This window comes from Arachis hypogaea, chromosome 19, assembly GCF_003086295.3.
Source record: "Arachis hypogaea cultivar Tifrunner chromosome 19, arahy.Tifrunner.gnm2.J5K5, whole genome shotgun sequence".
In the NCBI taxonomy this organism is placed as follows: Eukaryota; Viridiplantae; Streptophyta; class Magnoliopsida; order Fabales; family Fabaceae; genus Arachis; species Arachis hypogaea.
In genome coordinates, this window is record NC_092054.1 from 110,155,516 (window position 1) to 110,183,013 (window position 27,498).

Below are 27,498 nucleotides of genomic sequence, written 5' to 3' on the forward strand. Positions count from 1 at the left end.
GCCAGTTTGTAACCTGTTTCTGGCGTTTAACTCCAGAATAGGGCAGAGAGCTGGCGTTGAACGCCAGTTTGCATCATCTAAACTCGGGCAAAGTATGGACTATTATATATTGCTGGAAAGCCCTGGATGTCTACTTTCCAACGCAATTAAGAGCGTGCCTTTTGGACTTCTGTAGCTCCAGAAAATCCACTTTGAGTGTAGGTAGGTCAGAATCCAACAGCATCTGCAGTCCTTCTTCAGCCTCTGAATAAGATTTTTGCTCAAGCCCTTCAATTTCAGTCAGAAAATACCTGAAATCACAAAAAAATATACAAACTCATAGTAAAGTCTAGAAATGTGATTTTTATTTAAAAACTACTAAAAATATACTAAAAACTAACTAAATCATACTGAAAACTATGTAAAAACACTGCCAAAAAGCGTATAAATTATCCGCTCATCACAACACCAAACTTAAATTGTTGCTTGTCCCCAAGCAACTGAAAATCAAATAGGATAAAAAGAAAAGAATATACTATAAATTCCAAAATATCAATGAAACTTAGCTCCAATCAGATGAGCGGGACTAGTAGCTTTTTGCCTCTTGAATAGTTTTGGCATCTCACTTTATCCATTGAAGTTCAGAATGATTGGCATCTATAGGAACTTAGAATTTAGATAGTGTTATTGATTCTCCTAGTTTAGTATGTTGATTCTTGAACACAGCTACTTTATGAGTCTTGGTCGTGGCCCTAAGCACTTTGTTTTCCAGTATTACCACCGGATACATAAATGCCACAGACACATAACTGGGTGAACCTTTTCAGATTGTGACTCAGCTTTGCTAAAATTCCCAATTAGAGGTGTCCAAGGTTCTTAAGCACACTCTTCTTTTGCTTTGGACTTCGACTTTAACCGCTCAGTCTCAAGTTTTCACTTGACACCTTCACGCCACAAGCACATGGTTAGGGACAGCTTGGTTTAGCCACTTAGGCCAGGATTTTATTCCTTTAGGCCCTCCTATCCACTGATGCTCAAAGCCTTGGATCCTTTTTATTACCCTTGCCTTTTGGTTTTAAGGGCTATTGGCTTTTTTCTCCTGCCTTTTGGTTTAAAGAGCTTTTGGCTTTTTCTGCTTGCCTTTTCTTTTTTTTTGCCATTTTTTTTTTCGCAAGCTCTTCTCTATTCACTGCTTTTTCTTGCTTCAAGAATCAATTTTATGATTTTTTAGATTATCAAATAACATGTCTCCTTTTTCATCATTCTTTCAAGAGCCAACATATTTAACATTCATAAACAGCAATATCAAAAGACATATGCACTGTTCAAGCATTCATTCAGAAAACAAAAAGTATTGTCACCACATCAAAATAATTAAACTAGCTTCAAGGATGAATTCGAGACCCTGTACTTCTTGTTCTTTTGTTTTTAGAACAGTTTTCAATTAAGAGAGGTGATGGATTCATAGGACATTCATAACTTTAAGGCATAGACACTTAGACACTAATGATCATGTAATAAAGACACAAACATAAATAAACATGAAGTATAGTAAACGAAAAACAAGAAAATAAGAATAAGGAGATTAAGGAACGGGTCCACCTTAGTGAGGGTGGCGTCTTCCTCTTCTTGAAGAACCAATGGTGCTCTTGAGCTCCTCTATGTCTCTTCCTTGTCTTTGTTGCTCCTCCCTCATAGCTCTTTGATCTTCTCTAATCTCATGGAGGATGATGGAGTGCTCTTGGTGCTCCATCCTTAGTTGTCCCATGTTGGAACTTAATTCTCCTAGGGAAGTGTTGATTTGCTCCCAATAGTTTTGTGGAGGGAAGTGCATCCCCTGAGGTATCTCAAGGATTTCATGGTGAGGAATTTTCTCATGCTCTTGTTGAGGTCCATGATCTCTTATTTGCTCCATCCTTTTCTTAGTGATGAGCTTTTGAGATGAATCTCTCCATCTCCCATGACTCAGATGTGGAAGCTTTTGCCTTCCCTTTCCTCTTTCTGGAGGTTTCTCTGGCCTTAGGTGTCATAAATGGTTATGGAAAAACAAAAAGCAACGCTTTTACCATACCAAACTTAGAAGGTTTACTCGTTCTCGAGCAAAAGAATAGAAGAGGGAGTAGAAGAAGAAGAAAATAGATGAGATGGAGAGATGTGAGTGGTTCGGCCAAGGGGGTTTTATGTGGTTACGATGTGTGAAAAGGAAGGAGTGATGGTTTGAATTTGAGTGGGTGGGTGTTGGTGGGTTGTATGATGGTTTTGGAGGAGTAATGGAGGTGATTGGTGGAGCTTATTTTGGGGAAGAGTGTTATGGAAAGGTGTGAGGAGGAGAAAAGAAGAGAGGTGGGATAGGTGGAGATCCTGTGGGATCCACAGATCCTAAGGGGTCAAGGACTTATCATTCCTGCTCCATTTAGGAGTATAAACGCCCTTAGAGTGCAATCCTGGCGTTTAACGCCAGATTGCTGCTTGTTTTTAGCGTTTAACGCCACTTCCATGCTCTGTTCTGGTGTTAAACGCCAGTCTGGTGCTTGTTTCTAGCGTTTAACACCAGCTTTATGCTTCTTTCTGGCGTTAAACGCCAGTTTGATGCTTCTTACTGGCGTTTAACGCCAGTAAGTTCTTCCTCCAGGGTGAGCTATTTTTAAAGCTGTTTTTCATTCTGTTTTTTATTTTTCAATAGTTTTTGTGACTCCACATGATCATCAACCTAAAAAAATAACATAATAATAGAAAATAAACAGATATAATTAAATAACATTGGGTTGCCTCCCAACAAGCGCTTCTTTAATGTCAATAGCTTGACAGTGAGCTCTCATGGAGCCTCACAGATGTTCAGAGCAATGTTGGGACCTCCCAACACCAAACTTAGAGTTTGACTGTGGGGTTTTGGTTAACTCTGCAGTGAGAGAAGCTTTTCATGCTTACTCTCCATGGTTACTGAAGGAGATCTTTGAGTTTTAAACACAAGGTTGTCCTCATTCAGTTGAAGGACCAATTCTCCTCTGTCCACATCAATCACAGTTCTTGCTGTGGCTAGGAAGGGTCTTCCAAGGATGATGGATTCATCCTCATCCTTCCCAGTGTCTAGGATTATGAAATCAGCAGGGATGTAAAGGCCTTCAACCTTTACTAGCACGTCCTCTACTATTCCATAAGCCTGTTTTCTTGAGTTGTCTGCCATCTCTAATGAGATTCTGGCAGCTTGCACCTCAAAGATCCCAAGTTTCTCCATTACAGAGAGTGGCATTAAGTTTATTCCTGACCCCAGGTCACACAGAGCCTTCTCAAAGGTCATGGTGCCTATGTTACAGGGAATTAGGAATTTACCAGGATCCTGTTTCTTTTGAGGTAGAGTTTGCTGAACCAAGGCATTTACTTCCTTGATGAGCAATGGAAGTTCATCCTCCCAAGTCTCATTACCAAATAATTTGGCATTCAGCTTCATGATTGCTCCTAAATATTAAGCAACTTGCTCTTCAGCAATGTCTTCATCTTCTTCAGAAGATGAATAGTCATCAGAGCTCATGAATGGTAAAAGGAGGTTTAATGGAAACTCTATGGTCTCTGGATGAGCCTCAGATTCCTTTGGTTCCTCAAAGAGAAACTCCTTATTGATCAGTGAACGTCCCAGGAGGTCTTCTTTACTAGGATTCACGTCCTTCTCCTCCTCTCTGGGTTCGGCCACACCAAGTAAGGTTATGGCCTTGCACTCTCTTTTTGGATTCTCTTCTGTATTGCTTGGGAGAGTACTAGGAGGAGTTTCAGTGACCCTTTTACTCAGCTGGCCCACTTGTGCCTCCAAATTTCTAATGGAGGACCTTGTTTTATTCATGAAACTTACAGTGGCCTTAGATAGCTCAGAGACTATATTTGCTAAGCTAGATAGATTCTGCTCAGAATTCTCTGTCTGTTGCTGAGTGGATGATGGAAAAGGTTTGCTATTGCTGAACCTGTTTATTCCACCATTATTAAAGCCTTGTTGAGGCTTTTGTTGATCCTTCCATGAGAAATTTGGATGATTTCTCCATGAGGGATTATAGGTATTTCCATAGGGTTCACCCATGTAATTCACCTCTGCTATTGCAGGGTTCTCAAGATCATAAGCTTCTTCTTCAGAAGATGCTTCTTTAGTACTGTTGGATGCAGCTTGCAATCCATTCAGACTCTGAGAAATCATATTGACTTGCTGAGTCAATATTTTATTCTGAGCCAATATGGCATTCAGAGTATCAATTTCAAGAACTTCCTTCCTCTGAGGCGTCCCATTACTCACAGGATTCCTTTTAGAAGTGTACATGAACTGGTTATTTACAACCATGTCAATGAGTTCCTGAGCTTCTGCAGGCGTTTTCTTTAGGTGAATAGATCCACCTGCAGAATGGTCCAATGTCATCTTTGATAACTCAGACAGACCATCATAGAATATATCTAGGATGGTCCATTCTGAAAGCATGTCAGAAGGACACTTTTTGGTCAGTTGCTTATATCTCTCCCAAGCTTCATAGAGGGATTCACCTTCTTTCTGTTTGAAGGTTTGAACATCCACTCTAAGCTTGCTAAGCTTGTGAGGAGGAAAGAACTTGGCTAAGAAAGTCGTGACCAGCTTATCCCAAGAGTTCAGGCTATCTTTAGGTTGAGAGTCCAACCATATTCTAGCTCTATCTCTTACAGCAAATGGGAAAAGCATAAGCCTGTAGACCTCGAGATCAACCCCATTGGTCTTAACAACATCACAGATTTGCAAGAATTTAGTTAAGAACTGAAAAAGATCTTCTGATGGAAGTCCATGAAACTTGACGTTCTGTTGCATCAGAGAAACTAATTGAGGCTTTAGCTCAAAATTGTTTGCTCCAATGGCATGGATTGAGATGCTTCTTCCATGTAAATTGGAATTTGGTGCAGTAAAGTCACCAAGCATCTTCCTTGCATTGTTATTATTTTCGGCCATGTCTCCTTCTTTTTAGAAAATTTCTGTCAGATTTTCTCCAGAGAGTTATGCTTTAACTTCCCTTAGCTTCCTCTTCAGAGTCCTTTCAGGTTCAGGATCAGCTTCAACAAGAATGTTCTTATCCTTGTTCCTGCTCATATGAAAAAGAAGAAAACAGAAAAGAAGAGGAACCCTCTATGTCACAGTATAGAGATTCCTTTATATGAGTAGAAGAAGAAAAGAAATTCGAACACAGAAAGAGGGAGAGGGTTCAAATTTTTAAGAGGAAGAGAAGTGTTAGTAGATAAATAAATAATTAGAAGGAGATGAGAAAGAAGAATTTTCGAAAATAATTGAAAAGAAAAGAAAAATATTTTTGTTTTTAATTTAAAATTAAAATTAAAATTTGAAAATTTAAAAAAGATGAAATTAAATTAAAAGTTAAAACAATTAGTTAATTAAAAAGGAATTTTGAAAAAGAGGAAGGTGATTTTCGAAAATTAGAAAGAGATTTAGTTAGGTAGTTTTGAAAAAGATATGATTGAAATAGTAAACTTTTAAAATCAAACAAAAAGTCAAGTAGTTAATTGAAAAAGATTTGAAAATCAATTTTTTGAAAATATAAGAAGTTAGAAAAGAAGTTAGAAAAGATTTTGAAAAAGATGTTATTGAAACTTATTTTGAAAAAGATTTGAAAAAGAAATTTAAAAAGATTTAATTTTGAAAATTAAAGTTGATTACTTGACTAACAAGAAACAAAAAGATATTATTTTAAAATTTAAAGATTGAACCTTTCTTATTAGGCGAGTAACAAACTAAAAATTTTTTGAATCAATCACATTAATTGTTAGCATTAATTTCGACAATATGAAAGAAAAAAATGAAAAAGATTTGATTTTTGAAAAAGATAGAATTTTTAAATTGAAAATTTGATTTGACTCATAAGAAACAACTAAATTTTAAAAAGTTTTCAAAAAGTCAACTCAAATTTTCGAAAATTTATGAGAAGAAAAAGGGAAAGATATTTTTTTATTTTTGAATTTTAATGATGAGAGAGAAAAACATCAAAAAGACTCAATGCATGAAAATTTTGGATCAAAACAAATGATGCATGCAAGAACACTATGAATGTCAAGATGAATACCAAGAACACTTTGAATGTCAAGATGAACACCAAGAACTTATTTTTGAAAAATTTTAAGAAAAGAAAAACATGCAAGACACCAAACTTAGAAATTTTTAACCTTTAGACACTAATAAATTGAAAATGCATATGAAAAACAAGAAAAGACACCAAATAAGAAAAATTTAAAGATCAAACAAAGAAATCCATCAAGAACAACTTGAAGATCATGAAGAACAAATGCATGAGTTTTCGAAAATTTTAAGAAAAATTAAAAAGATGCAATTAACACCAAACTTAAAATTTGACACAAGACTCAAACAAGAAACACAATATTTTTGGTTTTTATGATTTTATCAATTTTTTTTTGGATTTTTCGAAAATTATTTTGAAAAAGAAAATTAAGGATTTCGAATTTTCTAATGAGAATTCCAGGAATCATGCAATGTTAGTCTAAAGCTCCAGTCCAGGAATTAGACATGGCTTACTAGCCAGCCAAGCTTTCAGTGAAAGCTCCGGTCCAAAACACTAGACATGGCCAATGGCCAGCCAAGCTCCAGTAGATACAAATTACGCATATAACAGCTGATTAGATGAGAGTCCAAGGACTCTTGCCATGATAAGTGGAAGCCTCAGTCCAAAAATTTAGACATGGCTTGACAGCCAGCCAGGCTCCAACAGATCATGAAGAAACTCTAGAATTCATTCTTAAAAATTATGAAGAACATCGAATAATTTATATATTTTTTTTTGAAATTTTTTGAAAACAAAAATAAAAAAATACAAAGCTTAAAATTAAAATAAAATTACCTAATCTGAGCAACAAGATGAACCGTCAGTTATCCAAACTCGAACAATCCCCGGCAACGGCGCCAAAAACTTGGTGTGGCAAAATCGTGATCGTTCATTCCTTGGTAACGGTGTCAAAAACTTAATATGCACATTCATAATTTAAGTTCTTTGTCACAACTTCGCACAACTAACCAGCAAGTGCACTCGATCGTCCAAGTAATAAACCTTACGTGAGTAAGGGTCGATCCCACAGAGATTGTCGGCTTGAAGCAAGCTATGGTCACCTTGTAAATCTCAGTCAGGCGGATTCAAAACTAAAAGATAAATAAAACGTAAAGTAAAGATAGAGATACTTATGTAATTCATTGGTGAAAATTTCAGATAAGCGTATGCAGATGTTTTTGTTCCTTCTGAACCTCTGCTTTCCTATTGCTTTCATCCAATCCTTCATACTCATTTCTATGGCAAGCTGTATGTAGGGCATCACCGTTGTCAATGGCTACTTCCCGTCCTCTCAGTGAAAATGGTCTAAGATGTGATGTCACCGCACGGCTAATCATCTGTCGGTTCTCAATCCTGCTGGAATAGGATTCAGTAATCCTTTTGCGTCTGTCACTACACCTAGCACTCGCGAGTTTGAAGCTCGTCACAGCCATCCCTTCCCGGATCCTACTCGAAATACCACAGACAAGGTTTAGACTTTCCGGATCTCAGGAATAGCCGCCAATAATTCTAGCCTATACCACGAAGACTCTGATTGTAGATCAGAAGGCTAAGAGATACACATTCAAGCTTGTTTACATGTAGAACGGAAGTGTTTGTCAGGCACGCGTTCATAAGTGAGAATGATGATGAGCGTCACATAATCATCACATTCATCATGTTCTTGTGTGCGAATGAATATCTTAGAGTAGAAATAAGCTTGAGTTGAATAGAAAAACAGTAGTACTTTGCATTAATTCATGAGGAACAGCAGAGCTCCACACCTTAATCTATGGTGTGTAGAAACTCTACAGTTGAAAATACATAAGTGATGAAGGTCCAGGTATGGCCGAGTGGCCAGCCCCCTAAACGTGATCAAAGGATCAAAAGATAATCCAAATATTAGATGTTTAACATGATAGTAAAAAGTTCTATTTATACTAAACTAGTTACTAGGGTTACAGAAATGAGTAAATGATGTAGAAATCCACTTCCGGAGCCCACTTGGTGTGTGCTTGGACTGAGCATTGAAGCTTTCAAATGTAGAGGTCTTCCTTGGAGTTAAACACCAGTTTGTAACCTGTTTCTGGCATTTAACTTTGCTTTGCATCCTGTTTCTGACGTTTAACTCCAGAATATGGCAAAGAGCTGGCGTTGAACACCAGTTTGCGTCATCTAAACTCGGAAAAAGTATGGACTATTATATATTTCTGGAAAGCCCTAGATGTCTACTTTCCAACTCAATTAAGAGCGCACCATTTAGACTCTTGTAGCTCCAGAAAATCCACTTTGAGTGCAGGTACGTCAGAATCCAACAGCATCTGCAGTCCTTCTTCAGCCTCTGAATAAGATTTTTGCTCAAGTCCTTCAATTTCAGTCAGAAAATACCTGAAATCACAAAAAAATACACAAACTCATAGTAAAGTCCAGAAATGTGATTTTTATTTAAAAACTACTACAAATATACTAAAAACTAACTAAATCGTACTGAAAACTATGTAAAAACACTGCCAAAAAGCGTATAAATTATCCGCTCATCAGAAATGCTAACGGAGATGGAGGTATAGATGAATGGAAGTACGGGACTTAGATTTAAGACTAAGTTAAGTTGAGTTTAGATATTCTTAGTAAACCACCTTTTATGGATTCTGTTTAATATTTTAAGCTCCATAATCTGAGTGTCGGCATTCTAGGATTGCCTCTGGCATTCCCAGGACCTTATATATTATGTTTGTGGCACCTTTACCATACTGAGAACCTCTGGTTCTCACCCCATACTATGTTATTATTTTTCAGATGCAGGTCGAGCGGCATCTCATTAGGCGTCTGGACTCCTGAAGCAAAGTGGTTACTAGGTTATTATGTTGCACAGTGATGTGTGTGTGTGTGTATATATATATATATATATATATATATATATATATATATACACTACTAGAAAACTAGTTATTACAGACAGATATTTCCAACGGATTTTATCCCACAGAAATACAGACGAAATTTCAGAGGGATTTTTTGTCGAAAAACAAAAAAAAAAAAGAATTAACATAAATTACAGACGGAAAACAAAATCCGTCGATAATTCTGTCGGTAAAATTAATTTTTTTTTTGTGAAAAATAGTTACAGACGGAAAATCCGTCTATAATTAAATAAACAGAACGCTGCATTTTATTAAATTATTACAGACAGAAAATCCGTCTGTAATTTAAATTTTCCGTCGGAAATATTAAGGTAACCCTAATTTTATCACCACCCAATCGAGCTCCTTTTACACACACAAAATATCAGAGATCAGAGTTGTTCCTCTCTCCTTCAAGGAACTTCTCCATCGCACGCATGAGCTTCTTCTTCTCCTTTCCTCACTTACAGTGCCACCGCCGCCACCCTAACCACCGCATCTACCTTCTCCTTCTTCTCCTCTCTTTTAAATACTGAACCAGTAGAACATAGCCCCTGTATCTCTCGTTCTTTCTCGTTCGCAGAACAAATCAAGCTCAAGCTCCTATTCTCTTCATCTCAGGTGAGCTCCAGCACACCGGCGCCACCTGCAGCAGCGTCTATCCCCACCACCGCCGCGCCTCTCTCTCTCTCCTTTTATCCCCACTCAGTTCTGGCTCGCATATCTTCTCAGCACCGTAGCCATCATCTCCTCCAGTCAATGCTTCCAGGTTTTGGTTTCAAAATTCTTTTAATTTCTGTTAAGTTCAATTAATTTTGTTTAATTAGTTTGATTTTAGTAATTAGTTTAGTTAGATTTGTTTTCTGATTAGTGGATTTTTAGGTTTTGATTAGATTAGGTTTAGTTAGATTTGTTTTTTTCTGATTTTAGTAATTAGTTTGATTTAAAATTTATTGTTGAAACTTTTTTCCTCATGATTTTTCAATTTTTGGTGTTTCCTTTCACTGCACTATCTTTTTTCTTTTACTGCTGCTTCTTGCTGCAATGTGATAGTGATCCTTCTAAGAGGTTCATCGTTTTTTCCAGATGAGGTTCTTGAGCGTGTTATTGGGATGCTGAAATCAAGAAAGGACAGAAGCTCTGTGTCACTGGTTTGCAAGAAGTGGTACAACGCTGAGAGATGGTCAAGGAGGAACGTGTTCATAGGTAACTGCTATTCTGTGTCCCCTGAGATCTTAACCCGAAGGTTCCCAAACATAAGAAGTGTTACACTGAAAGAGAAGCCACGTTTCTCTGATTTTAACTTGGTTCCTGCAAATTGGGGTGCTGATATTCACTTTTGGCTTGTGGTGTTTGCTGAAAAGTACCATTTTCTTGAAGAGCTTAGGCTTAAGAGGATGACTGTTACTGATGAGAGTTTGAAGTTCTTGGTGCGCTCTTTTCCAAACTTCAAAGCTATTTCCCTTCAAAATTGTGATGGTTTCAGCACTGATGGTTTGGCTGCAATTGCTGCTGATTGCAAGTAAGAACCTAGTACATAAACTTACTTTGCTTTCTTCTTTTCAGTTTTTGTTTTTTTCAGGCTTTTTAATTTCTTGAATTTTCATTTCTAACGTATAAAGTTTAATTTTTCTTAGAGGTAAAAAGATTATTGATCTTCTTAGTATGTTCCCTGCTGATGGAGTTTTCTTCACGTTCTTCTTTGCATGAATTTCAGTTTTTAATAATCCGGTGATGTTTGCTGTTTTGATGTGAAATCCTTTGCCCTTTTTCTGCTCTAGATGATGTAATCAGGTTAATTGATGTGTTTAAGAACCATCAAAATGCCATGTTACAGAGGAGAATAATCTGAATGAGATATGTTTCAAGAATTAGGCAATAAATTAAGTACAAACTCATGACAAATTGCAAGTTTACATTTAGAGAAAGTTTTAGGAAAATTGAACTTATAATAAAAATATTGAATGTAAGCAAGTTCAATTGGAATAATTTTTAAAACTTGGCACTTGTTAGTTCAATGTGAGTAGGATGCAGCAGAGAGCTTCAAAATTCAATATTATTATTATTATTATTATTATTATTATTATTATTATTATTATTATTATTATTATTATTATTATTATTATTATATGCTAAGCTAGCTTGCTGTGAGGTTTTTTCCAATTTTCATACAGTATGGATAACATTATAGTAAAGAGTACTACTACTTTGGGTTTTATATATATATAATAATGCTTTTCCTGTCATTGAAACATGAAATAGTAGCAGTAAGAGATAACAATTACAATGATCCATACTTTTGTTTGAATTTTGAAGAAATTTGATGGCACATGCAGTAGCTGGGATTGATAAACCCTAGGATTGTGATTTAATTGGAGGTCAGTTTTTTCTTCTTCAAGCTCTTAATGATTTACAATCATAGTTATTATTTGTTTATTTATTTATTGTTTGATTATTTCTAGATTTTTTTTAGAATTTTAAGATTTATTAATTAATTCTTTTACTTCTTGTTCATTGTGGGTATGGGTGCAGTGCAGACGAGATGTTGCTTTCGCGAGCTATGAGGTCACAACACAAATGGATGTTTCTGCTAAAAATATGATATTTGGTATGGCTGGGATTGATCCTGAAAGAAGACCAAAGCTAATCAAGGTTGGATGAATCTTTTTTATGTCACTTAAGCCTAACCTAACACTTTCACATGCTCTTAATTTATGTCTGAACATGCTTTTGATGAATATTTTTGTTGATGGTAGATGAGTTTATTGATAATAAGGTACTTGTGTTTTTAACATACAGAATATGTTATTTTCCTATGAAGACTTTGAAAATATAGATCAATTTGATGCATTGAGTTAAGATTTTTTATGTCAACCTTGGTGTTAAGGACATTTTCTTTTCTGGCATGCTAGTTATAAACTTATAATTAATAATAAATAAAATATTCCTTGAATGATTTTCTGTTTTAAATAGCTTTTTTCTTGCAGATGCGAGTTTTTAATCAAGACTTAGGTGATCATCTACTCTTTGAGATATGAGTATATGACATTACCCGTTTCTATTTCTTGATTTGTATCAATGCGCAGAGAGCACTGATATTTTGGACGACCTCTTGCTTCTTTGCTCTTAGGTACTTGGTGTAGAGAGAACAGCATCACAACAGGAAATAAAGAAGGCTTATTACAAGTTAGCATTGAGGCTGCATCCTGACAAGAATCCTGGTGATGAGGTATTTATCTAATGTTTTCTGTTTTACAGTAAGCAGGGTGGAGCCACGTTGATATCCAAAGATTCCATTGTACCCTTTAATATTCTGAAAATTTTTGAAAGATCCATGAAAATTTAGTATCTTCTCAGCAAAATACTATTGAAGCTCTTTGAACACTCCATTTAACAATAGCATCAAACAGGTTTTTGTCTAATTAGGCCTCTGACCATCTATTAAATTTGATGTTTATGGTTCAATTAATCATTTACAGGAGGCTAAAGCAAAATTTCAGCAACTGCAAAATGTTATCTCAATTCTTGGGGATGAAGAAAAGCAAGCCATTTATGATCAGATTGGTTGTGTTGATGATGCTGTGAGTGTTATTGGTTTCTCGTATCTGTAGATGCATTTACAACATTGAAGCCACAAGATAACATATCTGTAATTTGCATTTTTCTAGATTCATTCAAATTAAACTTTTATGGTCTGTCAACTGTTGGTGGAGGAATCTGCTCTTGTTATGATGATTTTATGTACAGCAAAATGCAATATAAGCATTTTAGCATTTTTTTTCCGTGCCATGTACATCAACATTATTCATTTATATTTGTTTCTGAAAATCAGGACCTTGCCAGGGATGTTGTCCAGAATCTTCACAACTACTTTAAAACAATGTACAAGAAGGTTGTTTGCGTTGATCTTGATTTTGTTCTGATTTCTTGTCGCACAGTTCTTATTTGCATTTACAAGGTTTTATGATACTTGCTAACAGGTCACTGAAGCTGATATTGAGGAGTTTGAAGCAAACTATAGGGGATCTGACTCAGAGAAAAATGATTTGATTGATTTGTACAAAAAGTGCAGAAGTGTTTGTTTGGATTGGCCAGTCTGTGGACCCAAAAGAAAAACAAAATGCTTTTAAAATTGGCCAGGTAAACATGCTCAACAGATTCGAGCATTTATTTCTCATATTGTCCTTTACTTGATTTCTTCTGGAAAATTTTCTCAGCTATATAGATAAGGCTGTATCACTGGAGGGACTATCTCCTCGGGTACCGCTATATAAAGTAACAGAAGGGAACGAACCATGCTTTTTCACAACATACTTTCCATGGGACCATGCTAAAGCTTCGGTATGTGCTACAACATAACAGAATTCCAATTTTTTATTTGTCTTATTTTCTTAGAAATGACTTTGTTCTGGCAATTATTATCATCTGCAGTTGTTGATTACAGTTTTCTGCATGTAAAAGTTACTATTATATTTATTATAGTGCTACATAATGCTATCAATACATATACATAGCCGAAGTATATCAGATATATGTGTGATTTCTGAAATTGATTAGGTAATCCATGTGCATGTCCATGTTTCAAAATGAGCCACCTTATGGATTATTTCCTGATGCAATGCAGGTTCAGGGGAACTCTTTCCAGAAAAAGGTGACATTACTCTTCGGGATTCGCCATGCTATAGAGGTATAGACCTGAGTTATTAATTCTGATGACAAAAGTTTTGCTGTTTTTCTTACTCTAATGCTGTACAGTAAATATGTTGTGCAATGAATATCTATTTAACTATGCTTGCTGAATATGTTGACAGGAAAAGTCTAATGGGTCAAGTCAAGGGGGACCAAGACAGAGCTGAAGCTTTCTCTGCCTTGTCTAATGCCTTTAATTCATCTTCTGATATGACATCCAGTATGTAACAGCCCAAACCACCCGCTAGCACGATATTGTCTGCCTTGGCACACAAGGCCTCACGGTTTTGCCTTTGACGATAGGGATGATAGCCGAAGCCCCCCACACTCACTCGTCAAAACGCGTCATGCTAGGAAGAGGTATCCACACCCTTATAAGGCATGCTTCGTTCCCCTCTCCAACTGATGTGGGCCTTACAATCCACCCCCCTAAGGGAGCCAAGCGCCCTCGCTGGCACATCGATCCGGGTTCTGGCTCTGATACCATCTGTAACAGCCCAAACCACCCGCTAGCACGATATTGTCCGCTTTGGCACACAAGGCCTCACGGTTTTGCCTTTGACGATAGGGATGATGGCCAAAGCCCCCCATACTCACTCGTCAAAATGCGTCATGCTAGGGAGAGGTATCCACACCCTTATAAGGCATGCTTCGTTCCCCTCTCCAACCGATGTGGGCCTTACACAGTATGGTATGGCAACATGTTTAAGATTGTATAAACTATGTTTTTCTTTGTTGTTTTATAGTCAATGATGATTTCATAGTTTTTAAATTAAATTAAATATCTCCAAATCAAGTCACAGATCATGATGATTTCATACTCCGTTGGAACTTGCCTTTCTTTCTAATACTTTCTACTCTCACAGCCACAGGATAGATTGAATGGGCTGAATCAAGGAAGACTAAGACAAAGAGCAGAAGCTTTGGCTGCTTTAAACTCTGCATTTAAATCATCATCCGGAACTAAAAGTTCTAGCTCTAAGACAACTGGAAGAAGTCAAGGATCACAAAGAGCAGCAGCAGTAGCTGCTCTCTCTCAAGTTCTTACTGCTGAGAAGAAGAAACAATCACCTGATTCTTCTCCTGTGACAACTAGAAGTCCTGTTGTGGAAACTAGCACTTCCAGTGAGAAATATAGCTCTTATTGTCTAAGTTAAATGTGTCACAAAAGAAAGATTAGCTATTATGAGAAGGTTAGAGCGTCAAGTAGTTCTAGTGCAGTTCCACTACCGCCGCCGCCACCCTCAATATCTTCGGATGAGGACTATGATGATGATGAGGATGAAGATGGCACTGAAGACTATAGCTGATAGTTTTAGTATAGTTGAACAATATACTAGGAATTATAGTTGATAATCAATACATTTTGTTTATGTTTTGAATTATATTGACTTGCTTGTTTATAGTACTTCATAATACAATGAATTTGTTTATTTTTTGAAATATTATAAATATTCGAATATAAATTAGATAAAAATTTGTATTAAATTTATATTTATTTTGTATGAAAATAAGTTTATTTTGCAATTAGAAAAACAAAAAAAATTATTTTACCTTACTAACGGATTTACAGACGAAAAATTTGTCGGAAAATCCGTCTGTAATTACAGACTGAAAATCCGTCGCAAAATCCGTCTGTAATTACAGACAGAAAATCCGTCGGAAAGTTCGTCGCCTTGGGAAATGGATAGAAAATTTACAGAGGAAAAATCCGTCGGTAACTGGTAAAATCCGTCTGTAATTTTCCAACGGAAAAAAATCCGTCGGTAAATAATTTCCGACGGGGCTTTTACAGAGGGACAAAATCCGTCGGTAATTTCGTCGATAACCAAAAATTCGTTTGTAATAAAGACTAAATCCGTCTGTAAATCTGTTTGTATTAATCCATTTTCTAGTTGTGATATATATATATACTTAGCTTCCTCTCCGTATAACTTATTTTTTTTATCCTCTTAGAGGTTTATGGAGAGACAGAATTTTGTTTATGTACATTTGGGTTTTGGATATGTATAGGTGTGTGTGTGTGTGTGTGTGTATTCTCCGGCCAGTCTTGACTTCGTGGGCTGAGTTAGGAGCTTGTTACTTTTTATGTTTGAGCCTCTGTTCCTGTTTTTGGTTACTTTATACTTAACAGATATAGCTTTCTTAGTATGCAGGATAACACGTTACTTGAGCATTGCACTTTTATTTCGCGATTTTTATTTTCTCTATGCTTTACGGCTCCTAGTATATTATAATCCTTCTGCTGTTATATGTACAATCTTATTTTAGAGGTCGTAATACCACACCACATCTGTTTTACGGCTTAAGCGTAAAGCTCAGTGTGGTAGGGTGTACGGTGCAAATGCGGATAATTATATTTTTACTTTTTGATATAATCGATATATTATTAATAATGAATAGTAATTAACCCCTTATATTTTTAATCAAAGTATTTTGACGATAGTTTCTATTTATAGATATCAATGGATGATTGTTTCTTTAAAAATAAAATGCATTATGATTTTAGGTTATTTCATAATTAACAATAATACTTGATTATTTCTTTAAAAATAAATTACATTATGATTTTAGGTTATTTCACAATAATAATTAATGTTCATAATATTGAATTACTCTAATTTTTTTCTATCGTTAGTAGTTAATCCCAAATTAAAAAGATTATGTTGAATTGTTGAATAGTCCAAGTATAACCGAAGTTAATTTAGTTTATTTGTTTATTAATATAATTGATTGAAAGCATAAATGATAAATAAGATAAGCAAATAATTAGAAAAATAGAATGTTAGTAATTACTTAAAATAGATAACAAAATAAGTTACAAGGTATTACTTTATTTAAATTATTAATAATTAAAAGAATAAAAAGTCAGTAATTATTTTTAAAATAGATATCAAATTTAGTTTTATGGTACTAATTTATTTGATTTGTTAATAAAATTTTATAATTTTCATATTTATATCTACTCAATTTATGTATTTTATTATATTTTACTTTAACAAAAAATTGAGACATGTATTTTTAATTATTTATTTAGAAAGTATAGTGAAATGATGAGTTATATCAATTATAATTAATTATTGATAATTGATTGTATTAATTTGTAAGATAAATAACGTATAATTAATGTTGTGAAATTAATTATAATAAACTAATAATTAATAAATAAAAAAGTAAAAGAGACTTTTTTATTATTTTTTAATGGCTACACGTTTTTATAATTTTACTTTTTCTTTATCTGTTCCTTCACATTTATTTCTTTTAATTTATTGAACTAAATCAATTATATTAATTATTTGTATTAACTAATTAAATATTTTTTAATGGGTTACTATAACTGTGCCTTTAGACTATAGGTTAAAAATATTATAAAAAATATTTTATAAAAATTGTTGAAAAATAAATATTTTTAAAATGTGTCCTTAAGACACAAATTAATTAACTAAATTATTTTTTAATTTAATGTGTTTGATTTATTCAATTGTATTAATTATAACTAATCAATTATATAATTTGATTTCATTAGGATAAATATTTTATCATTTAATATTTTATTTGATTCATTAAATTACATTAATCATAACTTCAAATATTTAATTTAATTAGAGTAAATATCAAATTATTTTAAATTTTGTTAGATTCATTAAATCAAATTAATTATAACTAATTTATTATTTACTTTGATCGAGATAAATATTAAATTATTTAATAAATAATATATAAAGCAATAAAATTAATGAACTCATTTAATTTAATTTATTATCTTATTATTTTATATATCCCTTTTTTTCCTCTCTATTTTGTACTTCAGGTAAAATATTTGTAATTTTTTATTTTTATTTTTTTATCTTAATTTTGCTAATATTTTTCTATGATTTTCTTTTATATTAATTCTTTTTTCATTTACTTTGATTAATAATTCTTAAGGGTATTATTATTTTATTTAAAGATAATTAAAATTTTTGTAATATTTTTATAAAAGTTGATTAATAGGTTTTTCTTTAAAATAATTTTTTTGAAACTTTTTAATAAGATCGTATTTTGATTTTTTTTCTTTCATCCTTTGTATTAATTAATTATATTAATCTTCTATTGTAATAATTTTTTATCTACTCCATACATTATTTTTTTTATCTTCTTTTACTTTTTTTAATTGCTCTTTTTACTTTATTTTTAATTGTTTATTGTACTTTTTCTTCTCATATATAGATTTATTATAATTCATCACATGTTCTTTTTTAATTTAAGTGATTTTTTAGGTTATATTTTACCATTGATGCTTTTATTTTGTTTAGTGTGTTTTTTTTATAGCAAGTATCTAGAATTAATAATAACATGATACTATAATTTTAAGTTGTATAATATAATAAAAAAATGTAGCAATTTATGTATACTTCCTATATAGCAATAATATTATATATATTTATATATCTCCTCTTTTAGCTCTTTCCTAAAAATATTGACATATAATTAATGTAGATAATATCTATATTGAGTAAGTATCTCTATTGAATTAATCATAAAGGTTAATAAAATATAATGGCATAAATTTTACCTAATTGTAGCAAGTATGTCCATTGAAAATATTTGCTAATTATTACCGTATATAATTAGTGTATATAAGGAGTAATAGTAAATTGTTACAATTTACTATCATCTAGAAAATTCGTACTTCAAACATAGATCTTCTTCTGTTTATTATTTTTCATACCTAAGGGCTACTAACTACGATTCTATCAATAGTGTTACCTATGGTAGATTATGTAATAAAACATTTTGAAAAATAAAGGCAAGAATTATAAGATTATGGAAAGTCTCATCCAAATTTGACAAGAACAAGATGACTTACATAGAAATGATTCTCATAAATGATAAGGTAAGTTGATTATTTTCCATGATTTTTTCAAGTGATGCTAGGTCTATTTTATAAATATTTTTGGTTTATATTTTAAGTTTATTTGATAAGTAAACCCTTGTACGAATCAAAGACAGTGCGATTTTATAGACTTATAAGTGCTAATAGCCTTTATATTTAATTTATTTTATAGTGTGATAATACCCAATATATTTGTTGGTAGATTTAACTATTATTATATTATTTATGATCACATTCAGTATATATGTGTGATTTATTGAAGAAAGTAGATTATTAAAACCAATTAATAACTATTTTAGAGTTAATCCAATTAACACTAGATTAAAAAAATAAACAATGCATAACATGTTACTTTTTTATTAATCAAATTATTATAATTCAAATTAATTTTAAAAAAATAATTTAAAATTATAATGTCAATCTTATCACGTACATAGTACGGGTAATTACACTTGTTTTTTTCTAAAACTGTGCATAATGATAGATGAAAGGGCAAGCAAATATAAATACAATTAATCTCCACATACAAGCCTTTTCACTATACAAGTCTTACAAGTTCTCAATATCCTTTATCCCTAAAATACACTTCTTATGGCACGTATGTTTCACGCGCCTCCGTAACAGATTTTTCAATCAATCAACGCGCAAATATATAACTTCCTTTTTCAAAAGGATTTTGTTTCCTTTTTCAAATTTCTTCTGAGTTTTTTTGCATTCTCTCTTCGATCTCTTTCGTGCAATTCTCTCTGTCTTCCCCTTTCGTGCATTTCCAATCGGCACGGCCTATTTGGGTGATGAGTTCCACATCTCTGACAGCTTGAAACATCAGAAGCAGCCGCTGCCCGTTTTCCCTTACCATTCCTTTGGGACTCCTTACTCGTCGCAAAGTTATTCTGTCCTTGGGGAAAGTGTTGTACGTATTCTCTCTCCTTAAACTCTCGACCCCTTGGTGCGAATCCTTGGTTGTGCTCTCTATGACTTTCCTTCTCTTCAACCCTCCTTTTCACACACTCTTCAGTAATTCTGCTCTTATTCACTAACTCTGAAAAAGTTCGGATCTCCATTGGTCCCACTGAACTTAAGATGTCGCTCCGGAGCCCTCCTTCATACTTAATGCATTTCCATTCCTCGAAGTCTCCCGGAGCTCCTTGACACATGCGGGAAAACCTGAATAGCTCCTCAAATTTGTCTGTATACTCAGATATGGACATAGCACCTTGCTTTAGCTGCAGTAACTCCAATTCCTTGGCTGTCCTGGCGGAATTTGGAAAGTACTTCTTATAGAATTCCACCTGGAAGGCATCCCAAGTGATATGATCATTCCCCTGTTGCAGGAGACGTCGAGCCCCTTGCCACCAATGCGATGCTTTCCCCATGAGTAGATAAGTAGCAAATTCAACACGCTGCTCTTCAGGCACCAACTGCGCTTGCAGTGCTCGCTCCATGGCCTGAAACCAAGTATCAGCTTCAGTCGGATTGGTGGTTCCCTTGAACTTAGGTGGATTAACCTTTAAGAAGGTTGCCAATGTCATCGGGCCCTGAGCTTCCCTTCCACCATTGCCATTATTGTTCATCTGTTGCCCAAGAGCCTCCGTAGTGGCCTGCATAGCAGCAGCCATATTCTCCAACGCCGCCATAAGGTTTACCAGGTTATTCGGGTTGATTTCCGGTTCCTGCGTATTAGTACGATCTCTTTCACGTCCCCGACTGGGTCCACGAGGTGCCATCTGGTTCCTATACACACCAAACAATCGATATCAAGTTGATCAGTCTCAATATCGGAAGTATAGTGCTTCAAAGTACCAAAGGTACACTCATGGACTTCATGCTAGATGTATCGATTAGATACCCTAACTAGCACAGGCACAGACTCATAGTATGCATTGAAGCATAAGCAGTTCCATCCCTCAGGCTCACAAGGACGAACTGCTCTGATACCATAATGTAACACCCTAATATTCAAATCCTTATGCTCGAGTCATAAGTCAATGATATTACGGTGGTACGACTCTCAGGTGGATTTTTAATAAATAAATATAGGTAATTTCGAAAGGAGTATTAATCGAGAAGCCTGAAAAGAGTAGAAATAAAATCGCGAAGACGTATCTCTCACGTTTCGACAACAAAAGATAAACCGTGAAGCCGAAAACGATATACGGACAAGGCGTAGAGGAGATTAAGAGATAGATAACAGATAGATATATATAACATAAGTAAATAGCTACTAGTCGTGACCTGCGAAGTTTAGGTCGGCTAGAGTACATTATGAAATTAGTTGACAACAGTATATCCTAATCTCTCCCGAAGGAAACATGAGAGCCTCTATAGGCAAATTCAAAGAGTTCAATACATAATATAAACTTTCCAAAACAAAGGTGGAGAGATTCTAATCAAAACACAAAGTAGAGGAAATAAAGATCTTCGCCGTCTCTCAGACGACCCACAACTCACTTCTGAGCACCTGGACCTGTATCTGAAAAACAAGAGATATATACGGAATGAGAACCCCGGGCCCATGGGTTCCCAGTACGGTAAAAGTGCCAAATAAATTCAATGTACTGCAACAAAAACTCACTAAGCATCCTAAACTTCTTCACCAATTATTCATCCTAGGTTCTCGCTAATCCATGAATAGGCAACTGTCATAAGGGAGTGCTAAATTCAATTCAAGTTTCACATGTTTCCCAACTTGCTGACTCTTCCATGAATCAGACTCAGAATCATAAGCAAAACCATCACCAGTTGTTCTGCCTCAGCAGTTCTATATCAATACATCATCATGCAATCGCATCATCAATTCATCCCATCAAGAACAGCCCTCACACCCACCGACACCAACATGAGGGGCCTCTCAGTTGTACAAACACAAGCAATACAGGCAGGTAATACACAAACATGATACAAGTAGAACAAGTAGCATATAGTCAGGTAACATGGCATATATGATGTAGAAATCCAAGACAAATGGCAAACCCAAACAATTCAAACATATGCAAATGATGAATGCCTGCCCTATGGTTGATGATATCATCTGTCGGTTATATAGCCAACCCGACATGTCCTGGTAGCTAACCATTGGACAGAAACACCCCTTGCGGAGCAAGTAGGTTTGAGCTACAACCCCCTTGCTACTGCCCGCTCAACCCAGAGCCAGTGAAATAATCACTACTGCGGCTACTACCCAGGCGGGTGTCTAAAAGCTCAACCTGGAGCGAGTAGATTCACCACTACTGCCGCTACTACCCAGGCGTCGCAATCTCTGACCTGGAGCAAGTGGGACGAACCACAACCCTTGATACTACCCAGGTATCTCAAGCATTGGCCCGGAGCAAGTGGGACGAACCACAACCCTTGCTACTGCCCAGGCATCTCAAACATATATTCATTCAATCTCAATTCATATTATCAACATTCATTGTTACCAAATCTCAAACATTAACTTGGAGCAAGTGGGACGAACCACAACCCTTGCTACTACCCAAGTATCACAAATAAACATTTATTCATAATCACCTTTCATTATTATCAATCCTCAGACAATGACCCGGAGCAAGCGGGACGAACCACGACCCTTGCTACTACCCAGGTATCACAAATACACATTTATTCAAAATCCCACGATTAAACTCGTTTATCATAATCCTCCTTTCCCGTCTCATACCCGGAGCAAGTGGACAACGCCACTGCCTACTACCCGGGGTCGCACATCACATTTCAATATTTTTTCATTATTATCCATTTAACATATTCATTCATTAATCATATATGCATTTATACTCAGCCATAAACAATAATGGCTTTGCCGTAACCCGGCAATAACTCAGCCATCCAGATCATGGTCCAATCAAGAACGGGCCATTTATCAATAAATATAGCCCTCCGGCTCATGGCATACACGGTACTTCCACCGTCATCCTCCATATCTCATATAATCATCTTTGATCATCATTGATCATAACTTTTCCCCTTGCTTCACTCGCAAGTTACCACATCCCCTAGCTCATTGCTAGGCATATCAGAATGATTTAATACATAAGAGGTGAGATCGGAGGCTTAGAAGTATGAGATTTGGCTTTTAAAACTCAAAAATCAACTTTGGCATGAAAACAGGGCCACGCGTACGCGCACTCCACGCGCACGCATGGATGGCCACAAAACTCATCGACGCGCAAGCGTCATACGCGCGGACGCGCGGGTTGAAAAATAGCCAAACGACGCGCAAGCGTCAGCCACGCGTACGCGTGGGTGCTCTTGCGCCCCAGGCACAAAACTGGCACAACTCTGGCACAACTCTCGGGAAAATAGCTGGGCATTTGGTGCAGCGCATCGACGCGCCCGTGCACACCACGCGCACGCGTGGATAGTGCCTTCTTGAAGAACGACGCGTACGCGCCAAGTGCGCCTACGCGTGGAGGGTCATTCTGCTAAAAATTTTCTAAATTAAAAGCTGCAGAATTTACAAATTCAACCCCCAATCTTCCGACGGACATAACTTTCTCATTTTAAATCATTTTTCACCTGTTCTTCAAACGGCATGGACATCCCGGATCCAATTTCATTTCTAAACAGATTTAGCACAAAACAGAGATCTGTAGTCCAAGTTATGTCCCGTCAAAGTATACCCAAAAACCATGTTTTCATACAAAACCACTAGGTGCCATTTTCAAAACAAGCCATTTTCAACTCTTTTCAAAATCAACCAAAACATGCCAATTTCAACCCTTTTTGAAATCAATCAAAATGTACCAAAATTCACATCAAGCCATCCTCAACTCACACATTGACACTTTACCAAAAATTCCCAAAACCACATCTAACCATTTTAACACTTCTCAATCCAATGGCTAAAGGACAAACACAATATCATGTCATACATCCTTCCTCATCCCAATTTCCAATAATACCATTTCCAATCAACCATCATTATACGTAATCAATATCATACTCACTATCACGTGATTTCACCCACAAATCAACCTTAATCATTCCCCAAGCATATATCACAACATACATATCTCTAATGCATCATCATACCATCAAGGCATCAATAATCATAATCACATATATGATCACATAATATATCTCAACCGAACCAAACATACCTCGTCTACATAATTTCACCCAAAATTACCAAATTCCACACTTCAACTTCTCAAACCTTATTATTCAATAACCAACCTAATCATTCATATATTCATTATCTGAAATTCATCCAATCACTTGTGCCATCATACAATGCACACATCGACTTACCTTTCTTACCTCTTTCCGGCCTCCGGCCCAAAATTCACGGCCTCCGGCCGAATTTTCACAATTTAAATGCATAAACCACAAATCAATACTCATTACCCAGTACATCAAATTCTCAATACACCAAGCATACAAGGTCACACAATTCTCAACCCAATCATTAATTCACATTACATATCAACTATGCATATTAGCACCAACCATTTACACAATCCAAACTTAATCCTAGGGGCATCTAGCCTAGGAATTCTCATCACAACACACGGTATTTAAATGAAACTTAAACCGTACCTCTTGTAGCCAAACCAATTGAGCCTCTTCTTTGGAATTCTTCACCAACCTTAGCTCCAAGCCTTACCAAAGCTCCTCAAGCAATACCAATCTCCCAATTGTGCACCAACATCACCAAATACACTAACATAACCAATGTCACATACATACATCAACCTAGGGCTCATAAAAATGACAAATCACAAGGGTTTGAGCACTTCTTACCTCAGCCCATATGAAGTAGGGATAGAACCCACTTAGAATCCATGTTGGAGTATCCCTAAACACCCAAAATCACAAGATTTCAACGCTAACTACCCAAAAACGTATAACAGTGGGGAATTTCGAAAACTGGGCAGAGATGAATGAAATACTCACCACCAAACTTAGATAGAATTGTAGAGGATGAGAAGAGCAACGCGTGGCCGCAAACGGCTCGTCAATCGGAGCTCCGTAGCTCAAGTTATGGTGGTTTGAAGATCAAAGAGAGTTAGGTTTTCTCTCTTCTCTTCTCTCTTCTCAAATCAGCGCCCCAACCCTTCTTTTTAGGGTAAAATGAGCTGAAATACTCACAACTAATGTTTATATATGTTGGATCTTGGGCCCACTTAGGCCCGGTTCACTTATTTTTGCCCATTGGCCCAATTTTGGGCCAAAACCTTTAAGATTAGCGCTCTAAATCGCACTTTAAATATTTCTACATTCCCTAATTATAATTCTTCATTTCTTAATCTTATTTACCCATAATCAATTTCCTCAGTTGTAGTACCAGACAGATCTCAGCCGGTACTGCCGGTCAAAATTCCTCTACGCACTTTTACGCAGAAAGCTATATTTTCCGACTCGGAAAAATTCACTGAATCCAAATATCATATTTAAATTATCAAATTCCAATTGCCAAAACTTCCAACCATATTTGTTCCTATTTAACTTATTATTTACTAAATTTTGGTTAGACCGGGTATTACATTCTACCCCCCTAACAGAAATTTTCGCCCTCGAGAATTCCATCCATCACTATCCTCTCCCTCTGCCAAGCCAATTACCACTAATCACAGCTCAACTCCAAGCATAACCTCCAAACTTACTTTCTTATTCTCAAACCTTCGAATTTCTACATGACTTGCTGTTATAAAGTCTCTGACTCATCAATCAAAAACCCCTTTCATTTCTAGAAAGCAAATGAGTTTGAAATAACAATTTAACAAAAATCATGAGAATCCGCTTTCCTTTAATAATCTATAAAAGAATTCGAGACACATCTCTTTCGTTAAAGTTACTCATATAAAAAAATTATCCTCAAAACCATAACCAGCACTCTTTCAAATTTTTTGGAGAAAAATTTTCAACAGTACCTCCCCAAAAATTGGAGTTTACCACCCGTCACGGGCTCCCTCAAACCAATCTCAGTACTGCATCTGTATTTCAATTTAGTGGCTTTCACATTCGTCTTTCAAAACCAATCATTATAAATCTCAATCTAATTCCAAGGTCACTATGACCAAACATCATGGTACTCATCTCTCAAACACGACAACTCGCACTCTCTCATCATCTAAATCCAATTATGCATCAATGATAATTTCCTCATCCGTTTCAGAACCATCAAGGCTCACAGCCGCAATTAATTCCAATTACCTAGAATCATTATCTGCATAAGCTCACTAAACTTTTAAGTACTTAAAGCATAAAGCATTTCCAATCATGCTCTACTTTTCCTTATTATTACCATACTATGCTAACGCTTTAGCAAGCTTCCGCTATGCCACCTTGATTTCTCGTCAAGTATTAGTTCCATCACTTATTTCCTCAAGTACTAAACCACCACTTAACTTGACCGACAATTCGAATTAACGTTTCCAAATCCATCATTTAGGACCATCCCTTATCTATTTAAATCAAAGGAACTAAAAGTCACGAGTTCAATCCATTTCACCAAAAATCCAGAAATCAACCAACTACATAACAAACACAACACATCATTCTCAACAGAAAGTCATTTAAATCACAGGCATTTATCCATTTGTATTAAGGCAATTACCTCAATCTTACTGTCGCAATCGGCCCGCATCCTGACTCTCTCCTTGTTGGCAATTTCTTGATACATGCCCTAGTAACCCGCACTTGTAACATACACCTAACCCCAATCGGCACGGCCTATTTGGGTGATGAGTTCCACATCTCTGACAGCTTGAAACATCAGAAGCAGCCGCTGCCCGTTTTCCCTTACCATTCCTTTGGGACTCCTTACTCGTCGCAAAGTTATTCTGTCCTTGGGGAAAGTGTTGTACGTATTCTCTCTCCTTAAACTCTCGACCCCTTGGTGCGAATCCTTGGTTGTGCTCTCTATGACTTTCCTTCTCTTCAACCCTCCTTTTCACACACTCTTCAGTAATTCTGCTCTTATTCACTAACTCTGAAAAAGTTCGGATCTCCATTGGTCCCACTGAACTTAAGATGTCGCTCCGGAGCCCTCCTTCATACTTAATGCATTTCCATTCCTCGAAGTCTCCCGGAGCTCCTTGACACATGCGGGAAAACCTGAATAGCTCCTCAAATTTGTCTGTATACTCAGATATGGACATAGCACCTTGCTTTAGCTGCAGTAACTCCAATTCCTTGGCTGTCCTGGCGGAATTTGGAAAGTACTTCTTATAGAATTCCACCTGGAAGGCATCCCAAGTGATATGATCATTCCCCTGTTGCAGGAGACGTCGAGCCCCTTGCCACCAATGCGATGCTTTCCCCATGAGTAGATAAGTAGCAAATTCAACACGCTGCTCTTCAGGCACCAACTGCGCTTGCAGTGCTCGCTCCATGGCCTGAAACCAAGTATCAGCTTCAGTCGGATTGGTGGTTCCCTTGAACTTAGGTGGATTAACCTTTAAGAAGGTTGCCAATGTCATCGGGCCCTGAGCTTCCCTTCCACCATTGCCATTATTGTTCATCTGTTGCCCAAGAGCCTCCGTAGTGGCCTGCATAGCAGCAGCCATATTCTCCAACGCCGCCATAAGGTTTACCAGGTTATTCGGGTTGATTTCCGGTTCCTGCGTATTAGTACGATCTCTTTCACGTCCCCGACTGGGTCCACGAGGTGCCATCTGGTTCCTATACACACCAAACAATCGATATCAAGTTGATCAGTCTCAATATCGGAAGTATAGTGCTTCAAAGTACCAAAGGTACACTCATGGACTTCATGCTAGATGTATCGATTAGATACCCTAACTAGCACAGGCACAGACTCATAGTATGCATTGAAGCATAAGCAGTTCCATCCCTCAGGCTCACAAGGACGAACTGCTCTGATACCATAATGTAACACCCTAATATTCAAATCCTTATGCTCGAGTCATAAGTCAATGATATTACGGTGGTACGACTCTCAGGTGGATTTTTAATAAATAAATATAGGTAATTTCGAAAGGAGTATTAATCGAGAAGCCTGAAAAGAGTAGAAATAAAATCGCGAAGACGTATCTCTCAC

The 27,498-nt window shown here is 36.0% G+C and overlaps 2 protein-coding genes and 1 non-coding gene across 3 annotated transcripts; all 3 read left to right on the forward strand.

The window, feature by feature from the left end:
- The first annotated feature begins 4,429 nt into the window (after nucleotides 1-4,429).
- LOC112780569 (small nucleolar RNA R71) lies at nucleotides 4,430-4,537 on the forward strand. The gene has a single exon (XR_003191395.1). It is a non-coding gene; the product is annotated as a small nucleolar RNA R71 (small nucleolar RNA).
- Nucleotides 4,538-9,970: 5,433 nt separating this feature from the next.
- On the forward strand, nucleotides 9,971-11,304 carry LOC140181950 (protein TRANSPORT INHIBITOR RESPONSE 1-like). The gene is made up of 2 exons (XM_072227760.1): nucleotides 9,971-10,448; nucleotides 11,243-11,304. Exons 1-2 carry the CDS (start codon nucleotides 10,039-10,041, stop codon nucleotides 11,283-11,285), a joined length of 453 nt encoding a protein of 150 aa, XP_072083861.1. The 5' UTR covers nucleotides 9,971-10,038; the 3' UTR covers nucleotides 11,286-11,304.
- Nucleotides 11,305-11,503: 199 nt separating this feature from the next.
- LOC112778599 (chaperone protein dnaJ 6-like) lies at nucleotides 11,504-13,066 on the forward strand. The gene is made up of 5 exons (XM_025822902.2): nucleotides 11,504-11,578; nucleotides 12,057-12,155; nucleotides 12,406-12,507; nucleotides 12,759-12,818; nucleotides 12,907-13,066. The coding sequence occupies exons 1-5, from the start codon at nucleotides 11,504-11,506 to the stop codon at nucleotides 13,054-13,056; spliced, it is 486 nt and encodes a 161-aa protein (XP_025678687.1). The 3' UTR covers nucleotides 13,057-13,066.
- The last annotated feature ends 14,432 nt before the right edge of the window (nucleotides 13,067-27,498 follow it).